We start from the raw sequence: 19614 nt of genomic DNA, 5'->3' as shown, positions 1-19614 counted from the left end.
CTTGGCATGCCTTAACAGACCCAGCTAGAGAGCTCCCAGAAAGTTCTCGCTGTTAGGTGAACACTGCAGTACAAGGTTTACTGCCTTGCAAAGCAGGGACACGGATTACACTAAATATATTTTCCTCGTATAAGGTTCCTCCATTGCCAAACCTGAGTTTGAAAACTGTGGAGCTGAAGAAGGCAGGATAGGAGCTGGGTCTGCAGCATCTTCCCTTGTCTTACTGCGAGTCTGAGCAATTCCCCCCTTGCGTCCCTCCAGAACAGCCGGTTGTAGCTGGGGGTAAATCCATTCTTAGCTTTGTAAAGCTTCTCAAGTGCTTTTCAGCCAGTCACCTCATTACACTGAAAGATACCCAGGGGCTGTACAGGAACTTTCATTGCACTGATTACAGTTGTGTTCTGAAAAACCTCACGGATTCTGCTTGCACCCAGTATGTGCATGTGAGTGTGTTCACTGACACACTGTCCTTCCAGGACGTTTTAGGTGTGCGAGGATTCCTGGTGCTCAACCACATCTGCCAGAGCCTGTATTGTCTGAACATAACGCAAAGGGAGATGACATCTCCCCTGGGTGCATGCAGCTCTCCCCTCACACTAGGTAGGCAGCCAAGTGAGCAATTCACTTCCTGTTTTCAATTTAAGATGCATTAGAGAAGTAGGTTTGGCACTGCTGGTGCATCTCTTGCATGGAACTGGGGAACCTGAGCCAGCCACTGGAAGAAGCTCTGCCCTCAGAGAGGGGGGTGAGCAACCGCCTTTGGTAGAACAGACTGTGTTGGTGGCCTCTTGGGCTGACACTGTTCTTCTTAGGAAAAGTATGATTATATGCCACAGTGCAGCAAAGGATTAGCCCAGAAGAGAGCCGGCTCCAAACTGGAACTGTGAAATGCAGCTACTGAAATGGCCTCAAGTGCCATCAGGGGAGATGTAGTTTGGATATTAGGAAAAATATCTTCACCTAAAGGGCTGTCAAGCACCAGAATAGGCTGCTCAGGGCAGTAATGGAGTCACCATACCTGGAGGGATTTAATGGACGTGTACATGTGGTGCTGAGAGAGACAATTTAGTGGTGGTCTTGGCAGTGCTTGGGTAATGGTTGGACTCGATCTTAAAGGTCTTTTCTAGCCAAAACGATTCTATGAGTCTGATATAGTTGAGAAGAAAACCACTTACACCAGGTAGGAACAGACCCTGCACGTTTCTCACCCTTCCGCTGGCACCAGCACAGCAGAGCAGATGATGCCTGGGCAGGATTATACGTACATCCAGTGGGGCAAGGCCCAGCCTCATGAGCCCTCCCAATACAACTTTGGGTATTTTATGAAACTTTGCAGTACCACTTCTTTCCCTGGTCAGCAATGATCATATTGAACTAGAGAGCAAAACCGGTAGGCTGGCTGTGATGTACAGCCAGAGGAAAATGACTTGCTCTTTAAATGCGCCTGATTTCAGTTTCTGCATCTGTAGAGAACTCGGCAGCTTAAGCCCCTTCACACTAAATTATCAGTCATGTGTTTAACAGTGTTTGTGCTAGTAGTGACAATTCACTCGCTGAGAATCAAAAGGTAAGTCCAATAAATAGCTAGTGAAGGAAAAATGTACTTCTGATTACTGCATCCATTATTCTAAGAGCTTCTTTGCTTTATTCCATTTTGGAACAAGCTCAAATGTGCCAGCACTTTAGCTGCCACTTAACTTGCTCTCCTGCACTTTGGATTAAATAGGCTTGTCTTCAGGCTGTCAGAGGGGCTGCAGAAAGTCTTGTTGGGGCAACTTCTGATGCTACAAGCTCTTGCTGGCAAAACTCATTACCCTTGTGGCCAAGTCACAGAAAGGGAAGGTGCACGCAGCCTCTGCCTGGGAGCAGGGGTTGGGCTGTGGGCTTAAGCCCAGAACTGATGCTGCAGTGAAGATCAGTTTGGCAGTGACACAGCTGTGGTGTGGGCAATTCAGTATTTGAGGTGGAAAATGTCAACAGGATGAGAAGGGGGAAGTGCAGGAACCCAAAACTTGTACTTCTACTGTGTTCTGTTTGACTGCTGCTAGTAGAATGTGCTTAATTATATTAAGATGGCTCTGCTTGGAGACACACATCTCACATCTGATATGGAGGTGGTCAAATTCAATTTATATCTGCTTTCACTCTGCTCTTCATGCTTTATTGCTCATCTGCACTGGCAAGGTAGTTTCCAAAACGGAACAGGCAAGAAAGCATGATGCTGTAGCTTTTTGGTATGCTGAAACTATAGTGAGATGACGTTATCTAACGTGGACAAGCAAGGACACTCAAAAAAAGGACACTCAAAGACAGAGCACCCCAGAATTTGGTAAGTTTTTTAAAGATTGCTAAAGGAATATCCAAAATATATTAAGAAATGTGTAAAATTTCTCCTGTGTTTGGTGAAAGTCTCTCCCTTACCTGCAGCCCATGAACAGCACCTCAGGAGTGGCACTGCTCAGCATGCCTCAATTATAACTTCATTAAATGTCTTACTTTGTGCCAAAGATTTTCCTTCTTGGCCTTGGTAAGACCACTCCTGACCAGGTTCTAAGTGTAATCACTAACAATGCAATTCAGTCTTTGTTTCTCCTGCTGTTAGGTCTTTGTACTGCTGACATCAGCAGTTTTGCTGAGTGCATCACAGACCTTACTGCTCTGGACTGTCACAGGCCTCTCTTCTACTTCAGTTATATAATGAAAGAGTTCTTGGGTTAAAGTAAATGGTAAAGCTTTATTGGTCTAAGTAAAAAACGTAACAAAACATTTTTACAATAGAAGCTGGTTATTTGTTTGTGAGTCAGTAAAACTGAGGGACCAGGCTCTCTGCTTGCAGGACTGAGGACACACGCAGAGCTGCTGACCTTGCACACCGGGCCTTCACTCTCTGGAACACAAGCTTCAGCTCAGTGAAGTACCTAACTTGCTGCAGGGGCTGCAGTCTTCTGACACAGCCTTGCCAGCAGCCCAGCCATTTGTAAAAGTGAGTTCACTCCTTCTGCTATCTTCATATGAGTATACCCGATTTCCTGGTGATAAAGACATTGTAAAATTCTCCGTTTCCCCCCCAGTCTATGTATAGTACGACTAATGGCTAAATAGAACATACCCCTTACTGCTAAGAGACTAACTTTAAGTCATTCAGACTTCAGAGAAGTGCATCTTCTCTTGTTAAAACAGCTAGCATACCTTTGGGTTTTCTTTTAAATCAAAGCCTGTATTTCCCCACTCCCTTTATAAGAAGCAAGCTGCATACATTTGAATATAGGTTTTAAATATGAAGTGTTTCCATTACACCAGATTTACTATTTGTCAATTGGCTGTTAATACAATAGTATTATAGTTTAGTATTATCTATTTGACTAGAATCAGCTACGAGCTTCAGGAAAGTTCTCAAGGAGTTATCTGAGGCTTTGATATACATAATAAATTCAGCCAGCATTATGTTTTATATGAATTCTAGCTGATCATTAAGGTGACTTTTGATACTTCTGTGGGTGGTCAGACGTTAAACTTCATGTGACCATTCTTACTGACAAACTGATGATGCAGAGTGGGAAAGAAAGTCATGAGTTAGGAAAGACCTTTTTCACACTACTATACAGCAAATCTCAAACTGAAAAACCCTGAGGCTGCCCCTCAGAATAACATCCTCTTCTCAAGAAGGCCCAGAAGACCCCACCAGACCCCATGTGAACACTAGTGTGTTAGTACTAACCTTGATAAATTCCAGTTTCAGATATTCTGGCATTTGATAGGTTTTACACACACGGAAGATGTTGCCAATCACATCTTCTGGAGCATATCCAAGTCGCCACAGGTGGGCAAGAATCTGTGCAGGCAAGAATAATCCCTCATTTATCTGCAAAACTTCCCAGGTGAGTCAAGTCTCTTCACTTTTGGAGCGGCTGAATATTGCTACTGGAAGTGTATGTACTGTTCATCAGATTATTTAACATCAACTGTTTAGCAAGTAATTTCAATACAACTTGCTTTTTAGCTTGTTGGCTTACTCATCTGAACAAACCCCTGCATAAGAAAGGATTTAATTCATCACCTTATCTATGTGGCATTGCTCCTATCTTAAACAACACACATTGTGAATTCTTCAATGGAAACAAGAGTTCTATAGAGAAGAAGTGCGTAAGCCAACACAACGCCTGAAAACCAACCTTGTATGCCTCATCAATGTTTGCATTGATGCAATGTTGTATCATTTCTTTCACAAGCAGAGGATGAGGCTCATCACATACCTATATTGGACAGAAATATTGGAAATCAGAAATACTGGAATACTCTGCACTAAATCTCTGTATTTTTCACCAAGTTTGTATACAGTTGAAGTACCAAATCAGACACATTCTGTAATATAGAATATGACTTTTCAGCCATCCTGCCACAGCAGACTCATGAGCACCTGAGTAATAGATTCAAAAGTCATCACTGAAATTTCCCAGCACTTATGTGACTTCTGTGCTTTGAGAGATCTGAAAAGCCAGAGTCTCAGGCAATGCATGCCATTAGGGACTGCAAGCATGTTCTTTCTTTTCAAAAGGCACGTGTACTTTTTTACAGCCTCATGCTGTAGTTGCTACATGCACAGTGCTGTCTGCAAACTGGCAAAGCATTTTCAAAGGCTTAGCTATCTGGTGGTAGTTCTCACACAGCTGTAGTGCTAAACTTCTAGCACCACTGGCTTCAGTATTACTAACCTTAAAGACATTTTCACTGTTTATAAAGCCAAATCCAGAGTATGTGGACTGTAAGTTGTTTAATGCCTGTGAAAATAAAAACAAGACTTCATTTATTTTCTGAAGTACTCTGCTTCTCAATCCCCTCCTCAGGTTGAAACAGGTCAGATAAGGATACCAAATAAGCAGTTTTCAATTAAGCAACAGAGCAAACCACAGATGTATGCAGGCTTGTTTCCTGCCACAAAGTTGGTATCCAGTTCCCACCAACCCAATTTTAAGGAGCAGATCCACTTTAAAACTTCACAAAATCAAACAGTTTAGTCACTTTTGTGCCACAGGTCACATCCCCTTTGCTTTACCTCTCCAAAGATAAATCACTGAAAGCCACAAATTCAAAGGGTTGTTTTTACTTTAAACAGAAGCCTTTCTGTTTCATTGCCTTTCTTCTTTTACCTGTCTCATATCTCCTTGGGCTGTGAAGATAATGGCTTCTAGTCCATCATCTGTATATGGCACATCCTCTTTCTCAACAATTTTCAGTAGCCTTGCAAGGATTTGTGCATCTGTCAGCTTGGTGTAACGCAGCACTGCACACCGGGACTGAATAGGTTCTAAGGACAGAGATGTGTAATTAGAATTTCTCTTTTCACAATGCTCTCCCCTCCCCCAGATCCATTTGTTTTCATCTTGGAAGAAGCTATCTCAGTTTCCAACTCTTCATTTATCTTCTCTTAGAGAAAAACATGTCAGCTCCAAATGGAATATAGCATGTCCTTAAGCATATACAATTGTTATAGTTCTTCACTTGAGCCCAAATGTGCTACTCGAGTTTTTGCAGACATGTGCCAATATATATGAAGCTCAGCTCCTGGTTTTCTGAATGTGTATGTTTATCATGTTATTTTGACAGCTAAACAAGAAAAATCTGAAGGTCTACAACGTGTTAGCATATAGGTAAACTTAAAGATTATGTTTCAAGGACAATAAAAGGAGTTCAATATCCAGTAAACAATACATCAAACATCTTAAACTGTAGCAGACTTGGATGGAGATCAACCCTCAAGTATGAGAAATCTGCTTCTGTGGTCATGCACAGCACTATCCATCAAAAGCAGCTGTTCAGAGGGTTCACTGCATAAATACACTCTTCTTTGATTAGCTGGAGGTACAGGTGGGTTGATTTTCCAGAAGCACCATGGTTTCTTGTAATGAGCAGGTCCAAGGTATGTCTGAAAACTGCTCTGTAAGTCAGCCACCAGTACAGAGAACATGCAACAAAACACCCAGGGACTAGCAGCATGTTACCTATGATTTTGTCAGAGGCATTGCAGGCAAGTGCAAAGCGTGTTGTTTTGGAGTATATTTCCATAGTTCTTCTCAGTGCTTGCTGTGCTCCATCTGTCATGCTGGGGGAGAAAAGGAGTTAGGACAGATTCTGCCCTTTACTGACTTACAGGTGCAGCCTAATCACTATTTTTATAAAAGCATCAGTTTACTGATATTAAACAGTGCTTTATAAATTAGTTGATATTCTGGCTTGATAAATTAAGCAGCTTTTGGTAGTCATGTCAATAAATGACCCTGCAGTGCAGGTAGTCACTACTGAGACCTCTATAAAACTCACATGCAATGCTCAGTATCACCCTTAAAGCAATGATCTCTGCTTGATATGAATAATCTCTTAACAACACTGTTCAGTGCATATTTATTTCCTAACAGATTGGTTTTGATAGCCTGATAGAAGCACCCAAGACAGCAACTCTGCAGACAGGGGAGATGCAACCCATTCATGTCAGAGCTGAGGTCAAGAACAAAACAACATACCTGTCTGCTTCATCTAGGATGATTATTTTATGCCGACCTTTTGGAAGAGTGACCTTTTGCTGGGCAAACATTTTGATTTTGTTTCTCACAACATCAATGCCTCTGGAACAACAAATCAAGTGATTCATGATCAGTTGGGTGAAATTACATAAAAGATTTTATTCAGCAGCCACAGTGGCTGAAGGGCTTCTGAGCTCCCTGTTCCCTCACTGTTTGCTCCTGCCCCTTCAGCTGTGCCAGTATAACTGCTGTGAAGCCATGTTGTAAGCCAGACTCCCTAATGGATTCAGATTTAAACACCAAGAATCCTCATTTTTTTAAGGTTTTAAAAAAGTAATTTAATAGTGGCAGTACATATATCAGTAACCTTACTGGCAGTACTGCCATGAAATGACTTATGTTTGGCAAATGATAGGGGTAATAAATGAACAAGGGCAGAAGCATTTAAGACAGCTCTGGCAGTATGTCACACAGCTGCATCCAAAGACCCAGCTGTAACTCAGAACAGCTTAAGAAACTTATCCCTGGCCATGTTCAAGGCCAGGAGCAACCTGGGGTCTAGTGGAAGGTGTCCCAGCCCGTGGCAGGGGGTTGGAACTGGATGGGCTTTAAAGTCCCTTCCAACACAAACCGTTCTGTGAGTCCAAGAAAACCAGCTGGACAGACAGCATCATGTTAGCACAACATGGACACTTTTCTAGATAAGAGTCCCATCAAACACTTTTAAAAATAAAGAATTTCAGTATAAACAGGTTGCTCATTTTTTTAGGAAGATCTTCATGAATGCGGGAGGAAGCTCAGTTCTTTAAAGGAAATTCAAGAAAACAGTACCATTATAGATTCTGCTCTCTACCTGTTTAGATTTTTGTATATAAAAGCATCTATCAAGTTTATAAAACATCACTTGACAATATCTATATTCATAAGTGGACACCAAAGACTGCTCAGCTTTTAGTTGGAAAACGTGCACTGAAATAAGTGCTAGAGGCCTTACTATAGCAACCAAGCTGGCATGAGTTCAAATATAAAAATGGGTATTTGCTTCTCCATTAAAAGTTTGGTAAGCTTTATTTATTCTCACCTGTCATTGGAGGCATTCAGCTCCAAAACAGCATCCTTTAATGCAGGACCAAGCAGAGCACGAGCCAAACAGAGGATACTGGTGGTTTTACCTGTTCCTGGGGGGCCCTAGAAATGCAACAATGCAGCAATTGCTGGTAAGTTTCATGTCATTTTATAAGCTGTACTCTCTGCAGTGCTCCCCAGACATGAAAACAGCTACAGCAGAGGAACTGCAGAGAGAACATCAGACTAGAGGCTGCCTGAGTTCATGATCCTGCCTCCAGCAGAGGACAGAAACACAAGACATGGCTCAACAGGCACCTGAGGGCCAAGGCAGTTTTTAACAGCAGGCTGTTTACTTGTATATTCTGCCAAGAACACTGCTCCATGAGTGTGCAGTCAGCATCTCTCTTACCAATACATTCAGGCACAACACAAATCTATACTGAGAGGCTCCCGCGGCTAGATTTCCAAACCAGGGCCAACACAGTGAAATACAGTACAAGACAGCAGTACTTACAGCAATTATAATATTTGGTACATTCCCCTCTTTTGCAAAGACCTGTGAAAGAATGATCATAAGAAATTACGTGAGAATATAGAAGAAATAGAAATGGAAGGAACAGATCCAATTCTGTTCTATTTTAAGCATGGAAACATGCTGCTTTTTTTCCCCTTTTGTTTTCATATTTCTTAACTTTGCTGCTTTTGTGTTTGGGATGTGTTGTTTTTTTTTTTTTAATTGAACCATTAGCAGTCAGTCCCTAGAATAATATGGAAAAACATAAATGCACTTAATCCCACAGGCCTTTAGTACTCTTGCCCTTCCTTTGCATCTGTTTTAATTATATACTTGCTAGTATAAGCTTTCTCTTAACAAACATGGTGTTCACAAACTAATTTGTCAGGGAAAATACTTTTCTTGCAGAAAAAATTGTCTGTTTCTTTCTGTTATTATATAAATGACATATATATATAAACTATATATATAACATAATATTATATATTATTGTAATATATAACAAATTATATATTATTTATTGAAACAGTATTATTATAACTGCTATGAATTTTCTAAGTGGTACCAAAACAGGGCCAATATAAACAACAGCCCAATTTAAGAAGGCGTATTTCCTTAGGACACCAATCAAACATGTCCTAAAATGTCCAATTTCTTAAGTAAATCAGAAAGTCTTTTTTCCCACATGTTCAAGTATGGATGTAAAAATTCAAAAGTGCTTTTACCGGTTTATGGATTTATGCAGAATTATCTTCTTTGAGCTAAGCCATAAAACAAAGAGACAGATACACACCTCCAGCCTGCTCACAGTATCTTCATTTCCAACTATTTCACATAGTTTCATGGGTCTGTATTTTTCCACCCTGTAAAAATAAAACCCTGCACACTTCAGCACATCTAATAAAGCTTTAGTAGTGCTTTGCATTGACAGAAAAGGAGGGTTATGTCAAGATAGCTGTTAGATAAGACAGTTAAGATAATGGCTTTAAGCTCAAAGACAGTAGATTTAAGTGAGCTCTTAGGCAGAAGCTCTTCCCTGTGAGGGTGCTGAGGCGCTGGCACAGGGTGCCCAGAGGAGCTGTGGCTGCCCCATCCCTGGCAGTGCTCAAGGCCAGGTTGGACACAGGGGCTTGGAGCAAGCTGCTCTACTGGAAGGGGTCCCTGCCTGTGACAGGGGTTGGAAGTGGATGAGCTTTAAGGTTCCTTCCAACCCAAACCAGACTGGAATTCTATGATTGTATAGGACAAAGTTGACTTAATGTGTCTTCAGTGCAAATGTTGCAGGGTCTCCCCTAGCTGCAAAGCACAGCATTTCACAACACGAATTCCTAAAGGTTGTTTCACTCCCATTATTATTAAAAAGGAAGAGAAAAGCAGCTCGACACGAGTTTAGCGCCTCAGTCCCACATCAGGGATAAGGGGAGATGCCGCCCTGTGTGCTCTCTCACGACTAGCACAAGGCAGGGCTGAACGGGCTCGATGGGACTTGTTGCTTTCCACCACAGGCTGCCCGCTACGGGCCCGGGCAGGTTACCGAGTGCAGCAGAGCCCTCACCGCTGAGAGGGGGCCCCCATTGCCGAGTCAGACCCCGCTCCTGCATCCCCGGGGAAGACCCCAAGCGCCCGGGCCTCCCTGGGGTCGCGTCCGGCCTCAGCGGGCAGGCCCCATGGAGCGCCGCGAACCCCCGCCTTCCCGCCAGCGGCACGCACCGCTCCCCTCTCACCCCATAGGCTATTCGCAGCCAGGCCCCGCCTTCCGCTACGCTCTGCACCAATGGCAGAGCGTCCTTGGCGCTATAGCCCGCTCTTGGCGCCTGTCGCAGGCTCAATGGACGCCTGCAGCCGTCACGCCAGGTCTGCTGCCGCTCACCAGGGCAGGTCATGGTGGCCGCTGCCGGCCGAGCCGGCTCCCGGGGCGTCGGACGAGCTTCGTTTCTCGCCTGCTGAGGGCCCGGCCTTCTCGTCCTCCGCGGTCTTCACCTCCATGGCGGCAGCAGCTCGCCCGGGCCGGCCCTACCTTCCCTTCCGCCTCCCTGAGGGGAGGGCCGCTCTCGAGGGCCCGCCTCTCGCGGGGCGGGATGGTGAAGGCTGGTTCAGGGGTGCTGGTGCTTGTGCCTTGCTGCCTGGTTAAGGTAATTTACAAAAACAGCAGTATGTTTGCACTTCACGAGTGTAAACCGTTGTTTGTTCTTCTAGTTGCCTTTATTTCCCCTATAAAATGAAAAATTATTACAAAATACTCTAAGTAGGTATGGGTGTGTGCAGTTCTAGTGCTGTGTATCAAACATACATGTTCTTTTTCCACCTAAGTAAAGGCCACTAATTGTCTTTTAGGCAAGGTAGGTAACATGTTCGAATTCGGTTATCCCTAGACTGTTGGTTTCAGGAGTTACTGGCCCCTTGGTACATCTTTAAGCTTTGCTTATGCTCCACATAACCAATTATATTTGTGTTAAGTCAGTGACAGAGGATCTGTCCTTCAGTCAGAGCTCTGATTCCTTAGGAAGTGTTCCTAATTTAAGATCGGTATGAGGCAGGAACCTGGAATTGAGCATATTTGAAGCCCTGTGTGAGGGGTGATGCTTTATAAGGTACCTACCACTTCCCACAACTTTAGCATTCCAGTGTTGCTGTCAGTGCAGGTTGGGGTTTTGAGGTTGGCCTGTGAGCACTGGCAGATGGGAGCATTGCCTTCAGCCTGTAGAATTGGTTCTGCCGGTAGCCGGACAGTGATGGAGTTTCTCACAATGCTCTAAAACTCTGGAGGGTGAAGTTTCCGTTATGCAAAGTGCAGTCTCATAGCTGAGTTTGTATGTAGGCAGGTCAGTGCTTTAGTCTTGTTTTGCATATTTATTTCTATGAATAGCTGTACATTGTTCCTACTGGTTTTAGAATAAGCATTATGTAAGGGTGTAAGTGGACTGCAGCCTTCACTTGTCTGGCTGAATTAACTGTGGATTTACTTTGCTTCCATTGGAGGTAAAGTAGAAAATTAAATAACACTGCAATTATGTGGCATATGAGGGTGAGACAGTTGGCTTTTTTTTTCCGGTATTCAGACTCTAGCACACACACCAGATGAATACATTGTGCCTGTAATGCCTCAAACTCACTGTGTTAATCTTGCCTTTGGATTTAACTTATTGCAGTGCTCAGCAGAACCCTACATGAGAGTGAAATACTGCAGCTGCACACAGCACTGCTGCTCATTACAGTCTGTCACCACAGCACACTGGACACGCTTTGGTTTCTTGCCAGATTAAACAGTTGTTACGCTTCTTAGGAAGTAGCAGCCTGTAGATAAGATATAATTTTCCTGGCCAGCATTAATTCTCCCACTATATGCGTAGGATAGCTACTGATAAGCACCCAAAGGACAAGTAAGAAGGGCTATTCTTGTGAATTGTTGCAGAGAGCCTGATGACAGATTTTGTGATATGTTCCTGCTAATCGGTTGCAGTAGGTAGTTTTTTGGACCATGGTCTTTTTCCTTGCGTAGGCAGTAACTTCTCGCAGTGGTTCTGGCATTTACCAAACATAGAACAAGTATTTATTGAAGGCACAGCAATGTTGATAGGGATGTGGGGCAGGTGGATGGGCAGACATCATCTGAAAGTTTTAAAACCCTTCTGTCCCAAAATCTGAACTGCTTTTATGATTGTAATCTGTCTGCTGAGGTCACAGGATACATCCAGGATAAAATGAATTCCAAATTCAGTGCTGAAATGGCAGAACTCTTTTGATGTGTCATTAACAGTGCTCAAATACACATGCATGCAGATGTACTGGATTATCCTGAAAGAAGAATAATCTTGAATGTAAGATTATTCTTTCTGACCTGTCTCCCTCCCACCCCAAAAGACATATAGAAAAAGCTTACTAAGTATTTGTAATCAGTATAGAGTACAGATAAAGGCTTTTTTTTCTCATGACTTACTTAACAAGGGGAGCGTTCCTTTTGAGTGTATTCAAACAGCATCTACTACTAGTTATGGAGATCACCATCGGAGCAATAAATCGTGATGCTGTGGTCATCCTGGGAGCGATGTAGTCTCAGCTGCACGTGCTCCATGTAGGGAATATGTCCTTTAAAGACCATATGGAGGCTCTTAGCTCAGCTCCAGTCAAGGTCTCATGGTCTAGCCTTTACAGGGAAACTGAAGCTCAATGCAACAGGTTTCGTCAAGAAGGCTGGGTCAATGCAGAAGTTGTGGCAAAATTATTGCTGTTTTGCATGTTGTGGTTGGTGAACCTGAGGGTAGCTTGTTTTGAGTTTGAACAAGAAGTTGAAATCAGTGAAGACATTAAAAGTGAGGCAGTAGTTGAAGACAGCAAAGTGCAAGGGTGATGAATTTATGGTGGGGGATGTGAGGTGTAAAATCCAGAAGGGAATAGAAATAGAGCACAAGAGAGGTAACTGGGCAATCATTAGTGAAAAGTATGTATCTGTACTGCATATTCTGTACAGATAAGTAATCAAAAATTCCTTACATACAGTGGTTTTGGGAGGGAGGGGGGAACTGTTCAGTATTCAAGGTCATTTTGCTTTTGGGTTAAATCTGGGAGTTCTGCTTACCATTGTTGTTAGGGCTGACTCTAATACACATTATCCAGCAGGTCTAGAAGGTCAGGGGCTAAGATCTTAGTTAAGAGAAGTGCAGAGCTCTTTGGCTGTCCATGCCCTGTCCCCACCAGCCCTGCAGTCGCAGTTAAAGCTGTCACCTCCTATTGCAGTGTGCTGTTGTTCAGTAGACACAAGTAGGTCATGTAGCACAGATGGTCTTGCTGCCAGGGAAATGCAGAGCCCACAGTCCCCTCTGAGGTTGTTCCCTGTTCACACTCTCTGCCTTTCACACAGTTAGGTTGGAGACAGTGGGATGAATTCTGATGCTACAGACCATTTTCTGTTGCATTCACTGAGGGTGAAAGCATAAAGCAAAGCTGTACAAATACCAGGAGTGAAAGTAGGGATGAGGTAGTCAAAGGGAGGCTGGACTGGTGCTTTATGAAATAAGGCATCACTGTATTAGGTGTTTTTGTGGGCTTGGTATGTCTGCACCCAGTCTGAAAGGGGCTCTGGTTCCTACACAGCTGCTCTAGAGCAAAACCAGGGGTGACACTGTCAGTATATATAAAGTACTAATTTGTTCTTGTAGCATCCATCCATTAACATCCCTCCATTCTCCATATGGCTATCTGGAGAATGTCCCTTAGGGGTACAGTTGTGCTGATCTGAGCTAATGTTATATGTACCATTTATTTCCCCCACCCCCCCAATATAATAGCTCTCCCTAAATATAATCCACTCTCCACCAGCACACTGCCACCTCAGAGTTTCATTCCCCATCCACTGCCTCATCTTTTCTTTCCTGTTAGCATCTCCATAGCTGCAGAGGCAGTGGCAGCCCACCTGAACACTCCGGGTAAATACAGCTTGACATCTGCCTGCCCTCTTACCAGAGCACTTTTATTTAAGGCATCTCACTGCTTTTTACATTTGCATTAAATACCTTTAAATGTTTTTTTGTTGTTTTTTTTTTAGTGCTGTCACAAGGAATTCTCAGCAGCACATCACCTTTGTCTGCAGTTAGGAAATCCATACTGCTAGAAGCAGGGCAAGTCACAAACTGGAAACTGTAGTAATGGAAAGATCAATTTCAGCTTATTGCTACCAGGAGACTTTAATGTTGCCTATATTTCCAGTTCTTTTCTATAAGCACCTGAAAATACTTAGAAGAGTGGATTTAGATCGCTGCAAATTTAAACCAGAGAAGCTTTATTGTTATTTTTATGCGTGTGTTGAGGAACAGATTAGAATTTGTTCAGTACTTTACACTAGGTTACAAGAAAAGAATTTGGGAGCAGTGACCGGCTAGTCCTGATCTCCTGCCCTTTGGACGCTTAAGACTCACAACGAAATTGAAATTTCATTTCTTTGAGGTTTTTTATGCACATAATAGAGAACAAGTGACCAGTGACATAATAGAGAACAAGTGTCCAGAACCCAGGACACCAGTACAAGACCAGACGTGTTGTTACAGCTTTAGACAGTAGAGGGAGTATGGACACTTGTGTTAAAAGCCACATAGGGTCACCCGTGACAGCCGGGAGAATAGACTTTCTCCTAGAATTCCTCTTTTGTCTGCAAAAAAATAAAAAGGTAAATCCTTGCAGCATACATCTTTCTAGATGCCAGAATGCAGCTGTTGGCTACGAACACTTGATAAAGCTGAAGGTGTGGAAGAGAGGCATGATCCTTTGTGCTTGTCATGCTTTCCTCCTTGCAGCAAGCACCCTGAGCACTCGGCTGCTTGCACCCACAGCTTGGGGCAGGTGTGGGGCAGTACAGTGCTTTTTCTCCAAGTCAGGATCTTGTCACCAATAGTAACTGTAGCAGGGCTCTGTTTACACAAGTGGCTGCCTTCATGGTCTACCCCTTTTCACTAGGGAAGCTGTGAAGTGATTGTGTGCATGACTTCTGCCAAATGTAGATATTAAGAGCATCCTCCAGCAGCAAATGCCTTGCTGGGACTCCCTTGCATAAGAGCACGGATCTTGATGAAGAAAAACCTGCAGTGCAGGAGAAAACTCCCATCAACCTGAGTAAAACCAGGATTTAATTTAGGGGCAGATTTTAGGGGGGTTTGTTGATTTCTTGCTACAGCAGTAATTTTAGGTAATGCTTCCACTGGTGAAGAATTGTTTCTTCCTCCCCTCACCCCTCTGCCATAAAAAGCACCTTATATATTCATTTATTTTTTATCTAATTCCACCATGTGCCATTATTACTCCATATGTTTTACTGCCACCTAGGAAAGCTTTGCATATAAAACATTGGCATTATTAAATGAATGTTGGCTGCTTCTTCCCAAGGCACATTTTTCTGCTTCTCCTGATGTGTGGGTTTTTCCCTACCCTTCATTCTCACTGCTCTACTATGACTTGTTTCTCCTTTGCTCAGCCCTGCAGGGATGATATTTGAGGGCTAATATTCATTAGACAGGAATTAAAACAATGAAGGATGGATATTAATGTAAATGCTACATTTCTTCTGTGATTTTTTTCAAGACAGAAGACTTCCCCTGTATGTGTCCTCTTTTAGGAAGTCTGTTTGAAATAATAGGTATCTTCTTTCTTTCCCTGCAGATTCCAGAAATATGCAAGGAGTTCAAGCTTCTCGGAAAGATCTTGCTATAGTGTCCTGAGTTCAGGAACAGTCAGCCCTGATGGTGAGGCATATGGAATAAGAAGAGGCAATGCTGTGTGTTAAGTTTGAACGGTGAGGAGATGGATGGTTGGAATTAGAGCTTACAGGACACTTCCCTGTCTCCAGTTAGTGGCTGACATGACATCTGCAGCTTCATATTGGTCTTCTCAGGAAAGTGAAGGATTGCATGAGGTTGTTTTCTCTAGTGATATTAAGAGTGGTCTTTGTTATTGAGGGCAATTTGAAATGGAAGAGGGCTGTCTGGCTATATGGAAAGACAAGATCTCTTTTCCCAGGTAGGTGCTTATCCTAATCTGAAGTGTGCTCCTATATTGAAGGTACAAGCAGAAGTTCCGTTAGGGTGACGTAGGTTTTGGACGAGAGAGGAGAGTGGAAAGTGGGAAGGGAAATTACCCCAGCTATTTCCATGATCTGTTGCTCTGAGTTCTTCAGGTAAAGAGCAGCCTCTCCAAACCAAACCTCAGAGGGATCCTAGCTGAGTTTGATCCCTGCTGCACTGGGTCACCACACAGGACATGCAGGGTGGGATTTACCCTGTGTAGTCCTCCTTCCTCCCATGGCAGGAAGGCTGGTAGGAAGGGGGCTTTCACACTTCCATCCTTCACCCATGCTTCCCTTTTGTGATGTCCTGGACACTCTCTAGCTTGTAACTGAGTGCCCCCAGGATATATTTACTTCCTGTTTTCTTGCTTTGACCTCCAGAGGCCTTGTTCTTCATGAATAAAAGATGAGCTGTTCTCCTGGAGCCACGGAAGGAGGACACCACTGCCAGCTGGTGTGGGCATTGGTCTTTATTGCTGTGGTTGCTGATGCCTCCGCCCTTGTAGGCAGGGCGACCAGACGGGACAGAAACAGCTCCAGGGTTTTTAGTGTGGTGACTTGTTCCAGTGTGAACTGTGCTGTTTGGAGCCAGTCCTGAGGCACAGCTGGCTGTGTAATACCTTGTTTCACGTGGTTTGTATCTGAGGAATTTCAGTATTTCGGTTTGAACTAACATTATCCACGATTTGTCTTTCCCTCAGAGCGCAGCACTGGCTGGTGTTCAGTTTTCAGTCCTGTGTAACCAGTGGGTATTTGCCCAGTGTTCTCCCCTTCCCCCTTTTTTTTTCTCATCCAGATGAATATAGAGTTGTACAATCACTTGTTTTAGCTGAATCACAGCTTGATTCCCACAGTTTATCAAGATTGTTTTGCATTAGCTCAATTTTTCTGCTTTTCTTGCAGCTTGTCTTGTCCTGGCATCTTGTTCAGATTTAATAGACATGATATACAAATAATAATGTTAAATAATAGCATTTATCCTCTTAATGACTGTACTTGTGCTCCCATGCTTCGAAGACAGAACTAAATGGATGAGGTGAAGGGGCGTCAAATGCCACTTTCTTAAACATGAGTGAATAGGAATGTGTTGTTTAGGCATGAAAGTATTTAGTATGTTCTTCCTGGGATTTGGGAACTCTTATCTCCCTAAACACCATGTTTCCTGGAGATTTCCAGTTTGCCAAGCAGGGCTTTTCATGCCGGTATTGCTTTTGACTGTTAGACTGGTACCAGAGCTGAGAACAGCAACTGATTGCTACACCATTCCCTCTCAATCATTCTCTTAACATACCCTGAATTCAGTACTCCTCCCAGCCTAGAACAGGCCAGTTTGTTAGATATAAGCGTGCTTTTATAATAAGGATTTAGCTTTCCAATTCTGCATGTATGCTTACTAGTGATATTTGGATAGAATCTTTAAGTGAATAATTTAAAACTTCATTCATTCAGGCAGCACGTGTGCTGGTGAAAAGATAACTGCCAGTATACTGGTTGTGAAACTGAAGCAGAGTGGTTTTAAATGTCTTGCCCAAGAATAGAGAGTTTTGGCCTAGAATGTGGCCTTTGTCCACTGTATTGAATACAGCGGACTTTTTCCTCTCATTACTTACACAATTACTTTTGTGCAGGTTTTAGGCATGTTAAGGAGCATGTCTATATGCAAGTATTTACATGTTTCTACATGCAGGGCATGTATGACACTATATAGGTTTATTTGGTTAAATACAAATAGACCAGTAGCTTAGAAAAACGTCTTATACATTAAAAAATAGTAATTTAACCCCCTAAACCTGAAACATAGATCCCCCCACCCTTACAATGGTTATTTGGTGGTTATTTGGTTACTTCACCCACTTCTCTGGGTGCTAAAATGAATCAAATGAAATTGTTTATTTGGTCAGTATTTCAGTTGTTATTAAAGTAAGACACTGTTTATTGCTGCACTATAGGAAGATTCTTAATGAGCTAAGTTGCTTCCCCATCAGATAGGGCTATATAAATTGAGTGGGCCATAAGTCCCCTGTGACTATACTGTTCTTCAGAGATAGCCCTCTTTGATCACTGAATTCCTAGTTAAAAGTCTTCTGAAATGCATACTGACATCAGGTGATGAAGGTGCTGGAAGGCCAGAAAATCTCATGTACTGTCATCAGGGTGAAAAGGAGCTGGGCTTGAGCTGTTGGCTGTCTCTGCCTCTCAGGAGTTCATCTCCTGTAAATAGATGATACAGTAATATAAACGCCACCTGCACTCAATACTTCAGCTTAGGAGACGTGTTGGAGTGGAATAAAGACAGAGCTGCACATATAATCTTTGTTGTAAAATGAATATATAGCAGCTATACAAATGGGTTTGATTCTGTGGTTTATCAGGGAAATGCTTCATTGGGCTTAACTGTTAGTGGATGGGAAGGTTTGATACAATAAAACCACAATACAGCAAGATGGCCTTTGTGAACATGCCTTGTTTTAGTGTATTGTAAGATACACAACTGTGCTTAGTAAATGTCATCTCAGAATGGAAGTATTATTATTACTTATTGAAAATAAGCTCACTATAAAGTGCTACAGAATGTCATGTGCATACAGATGCACACTGAGTGAAATCAGTACAGGTGAACTAGACACACCTCATCAGGTGTAAATTGTAGGTTATAACCTGGTTTACTAGAACTAGAATTTTATGGAAATGCATAATTGAAAAGACATCTCAGCTGCCAGAAACAGTCTGTATTTCATGAGTACATCAGTCAGTGTAACCTTGAGCAAGGCATCTGACTTCCTTATGCAGCTGGAAAAGAGGGTGAAAGGCAGAAATAGAATTGGGAAAATCTGCAAAGTGGATCTTTCTTGAAAAAACAAAGGATTTACAAACTAAGAGCTTAGTACTGTCTCTAATGGCATCCCATTTTACCTGTGTTCTGCTGCCTCAAAACAATATAATGCAGGGAAAGGCCTGATCCCAATGGGGGCTGTGCACCTGCAAGTCACAGTGGTATGGTGTTAACTTGCATGATGTGTCTGATCTAATTTCATGGGAATTGCTCCTACACGTGAAGTTAAACCCGCACTCAAGACTTTTGCTAAACTGGGGCCTCAGTTTCCTATTGAAATCATCAGACTGGGAACAAAATGTGCGTCCCAGCACTGGGTGCTTAGATGTGTTCTCATTGCAATGGGTGACAAACCTCATCTTTCTCAAATGGCTGCTGTAGGCTAGAGGGCTGTGGGGATGGAAAATGATTGCAAATCAGCTTCCAGCAGAGCTGGGTGGCAGCACAGCCCAGCCCAGCCCAGCTGAGCCCATGGCTTTGGCAGTCTGCAGGCAGAGTTCCCATGAAAACAAATGCCAAAGTGGTTGTGGGACAGGTCTTGTTTTGTGTTGGGAATGACACCCACCTCTTTCAAGCCATGCTGGTACAGGGAAATATTTCACCCTTCTGTCTGCTTCTGTGATACAGGCTTACAATATTTTTGATGCATTCCACACCTCTCAAAACAATACAGTCTCAAGGCAGCAGTGATGGAGTGAATCCAACAAGGTTCTTGTTTCATCTGCTGCCCAGATGGACCTGCTTATGTACTTGTAGATCTAGCAGGTAAACGAACTGATCTATAAATGTAGCAATATGGGGGTTTTTGGCAGTGTGGGGATAGGGAGAGTGAAACTGTCCTGCAAGTTTGAAGTGCTGTTTACAGGGGTTAGCATCTAATATCCTCTTTATTTCCTATGGAAATAACTGAGGGCAGAACCCTGCATTACAAATCCCCTTGGCTGTTCTTCCCCAGATCAGTCATGGCACCCCTGTGAAGGGGGAACTGCATGAGCTGGGGATTGTAAGGGGGGGAAATCAAGACTTCAGCTCCTTAACTATTGGGACCTGAAGGTCACTGCAGTATGTCATCCTCCAGGCAATTTTCTCTGGAATTGCAAGATGGTCATGGTTTTGTTTTACAACCTGGATG

The 19614-nt window shown here is 43.0% G+C and overlaps 1 protein-coding gene across 2 annotated transcripts; it reads right to left on the bottom strand.

The window, feature by feature from the left end:
• Nucleotides 1–2714: 2714 nt before the first annotated feature.
• RFC2 (replication factor C subunit 2) lies at nt 2715–10154 on the bottom strand. Of its 2 annotated transcripts, none has more exons than XM_061355480.1 (11): nt 9971–10154; nt 8894–8963; nt 8101–8142; nt 7600–7706; nt 6519–6620; nt 6000–6100; nt 5148–5305; nt 4713–4778; nt 4173–4253; nt 3719–3832; nt 2715–3029 (listed from the first exon to the last, which is right to left on the bottom strand). In XM_061355480.1, exons 1-11 carry the CDS (start codon nt 10084–10086, stop codon nt 2919–2921), a joined length of 1068 nt encoding a protein of 355 aa, XP_061211464.1. In that variant the 5' UTR covers nt 10087–10154; the 3' UTR covers nt 2715–2918. The 2 variants fall into 2 exon arrangements, with proteins under 2 accessions (XP_061211464.1, XP_061211465.1); XM_061355481.1 differs by having other exon boundaries at nt 8894–8948; nt 9971–10106.
• Between the last annotated feature and the right edge of the window lie 9460 nt (nt 10155–19614).

The sequence above is a fragment of the Neopsephotus bourkii genome, unplaced genomic scaffold, assembly GCF_033783945.1.
Source record: "Neopsephotus bourkii isolate Nb327-2 ecotype Australia unplaced genomic scaffold, CSIRO-AGI_Nbou_v1 NB_804, whole genome shotgun sequence".
NCBI lineage: Eukaryota > Metazoa > Chordata > Aves > Psittaciformes > Psittacidae > Neopsephotus > Neopsephotus bourkii.
The sequence above is the reverse complement of the archived record's forward strand: the minus strand, read 5'-3'. Positions and strand labels throughout refer to the sequence as shown.

What these genes read in the sequence shown, in the direction of transcription:
- RFC2 (XM_061355480.1), bottom strand. Translation starts at nt 10,086, where the DNA reads ATGGAGGTGAAGACCGCGGAGGACGAGAAGGCCGGGCCCTCAGCAGGC. An exon ending in CCCAAGGAGATATGAGACAG is followed by an intron (nt 4,779 to 5,147) that starts GTAAAAGAAGAA and finishes TTATTTTCACAG; the next exon opens with GCATTAAACAACTTACAGTC. An exon ending in ACAGTGAAAATGTCTTTAAG is followed by an intron (nt 4,254 to 4,712) that starts GTTAGTAATACT and finishes TGTCCAATATAG; the next exon opens with GTATGTGATGAGCCTCATCC.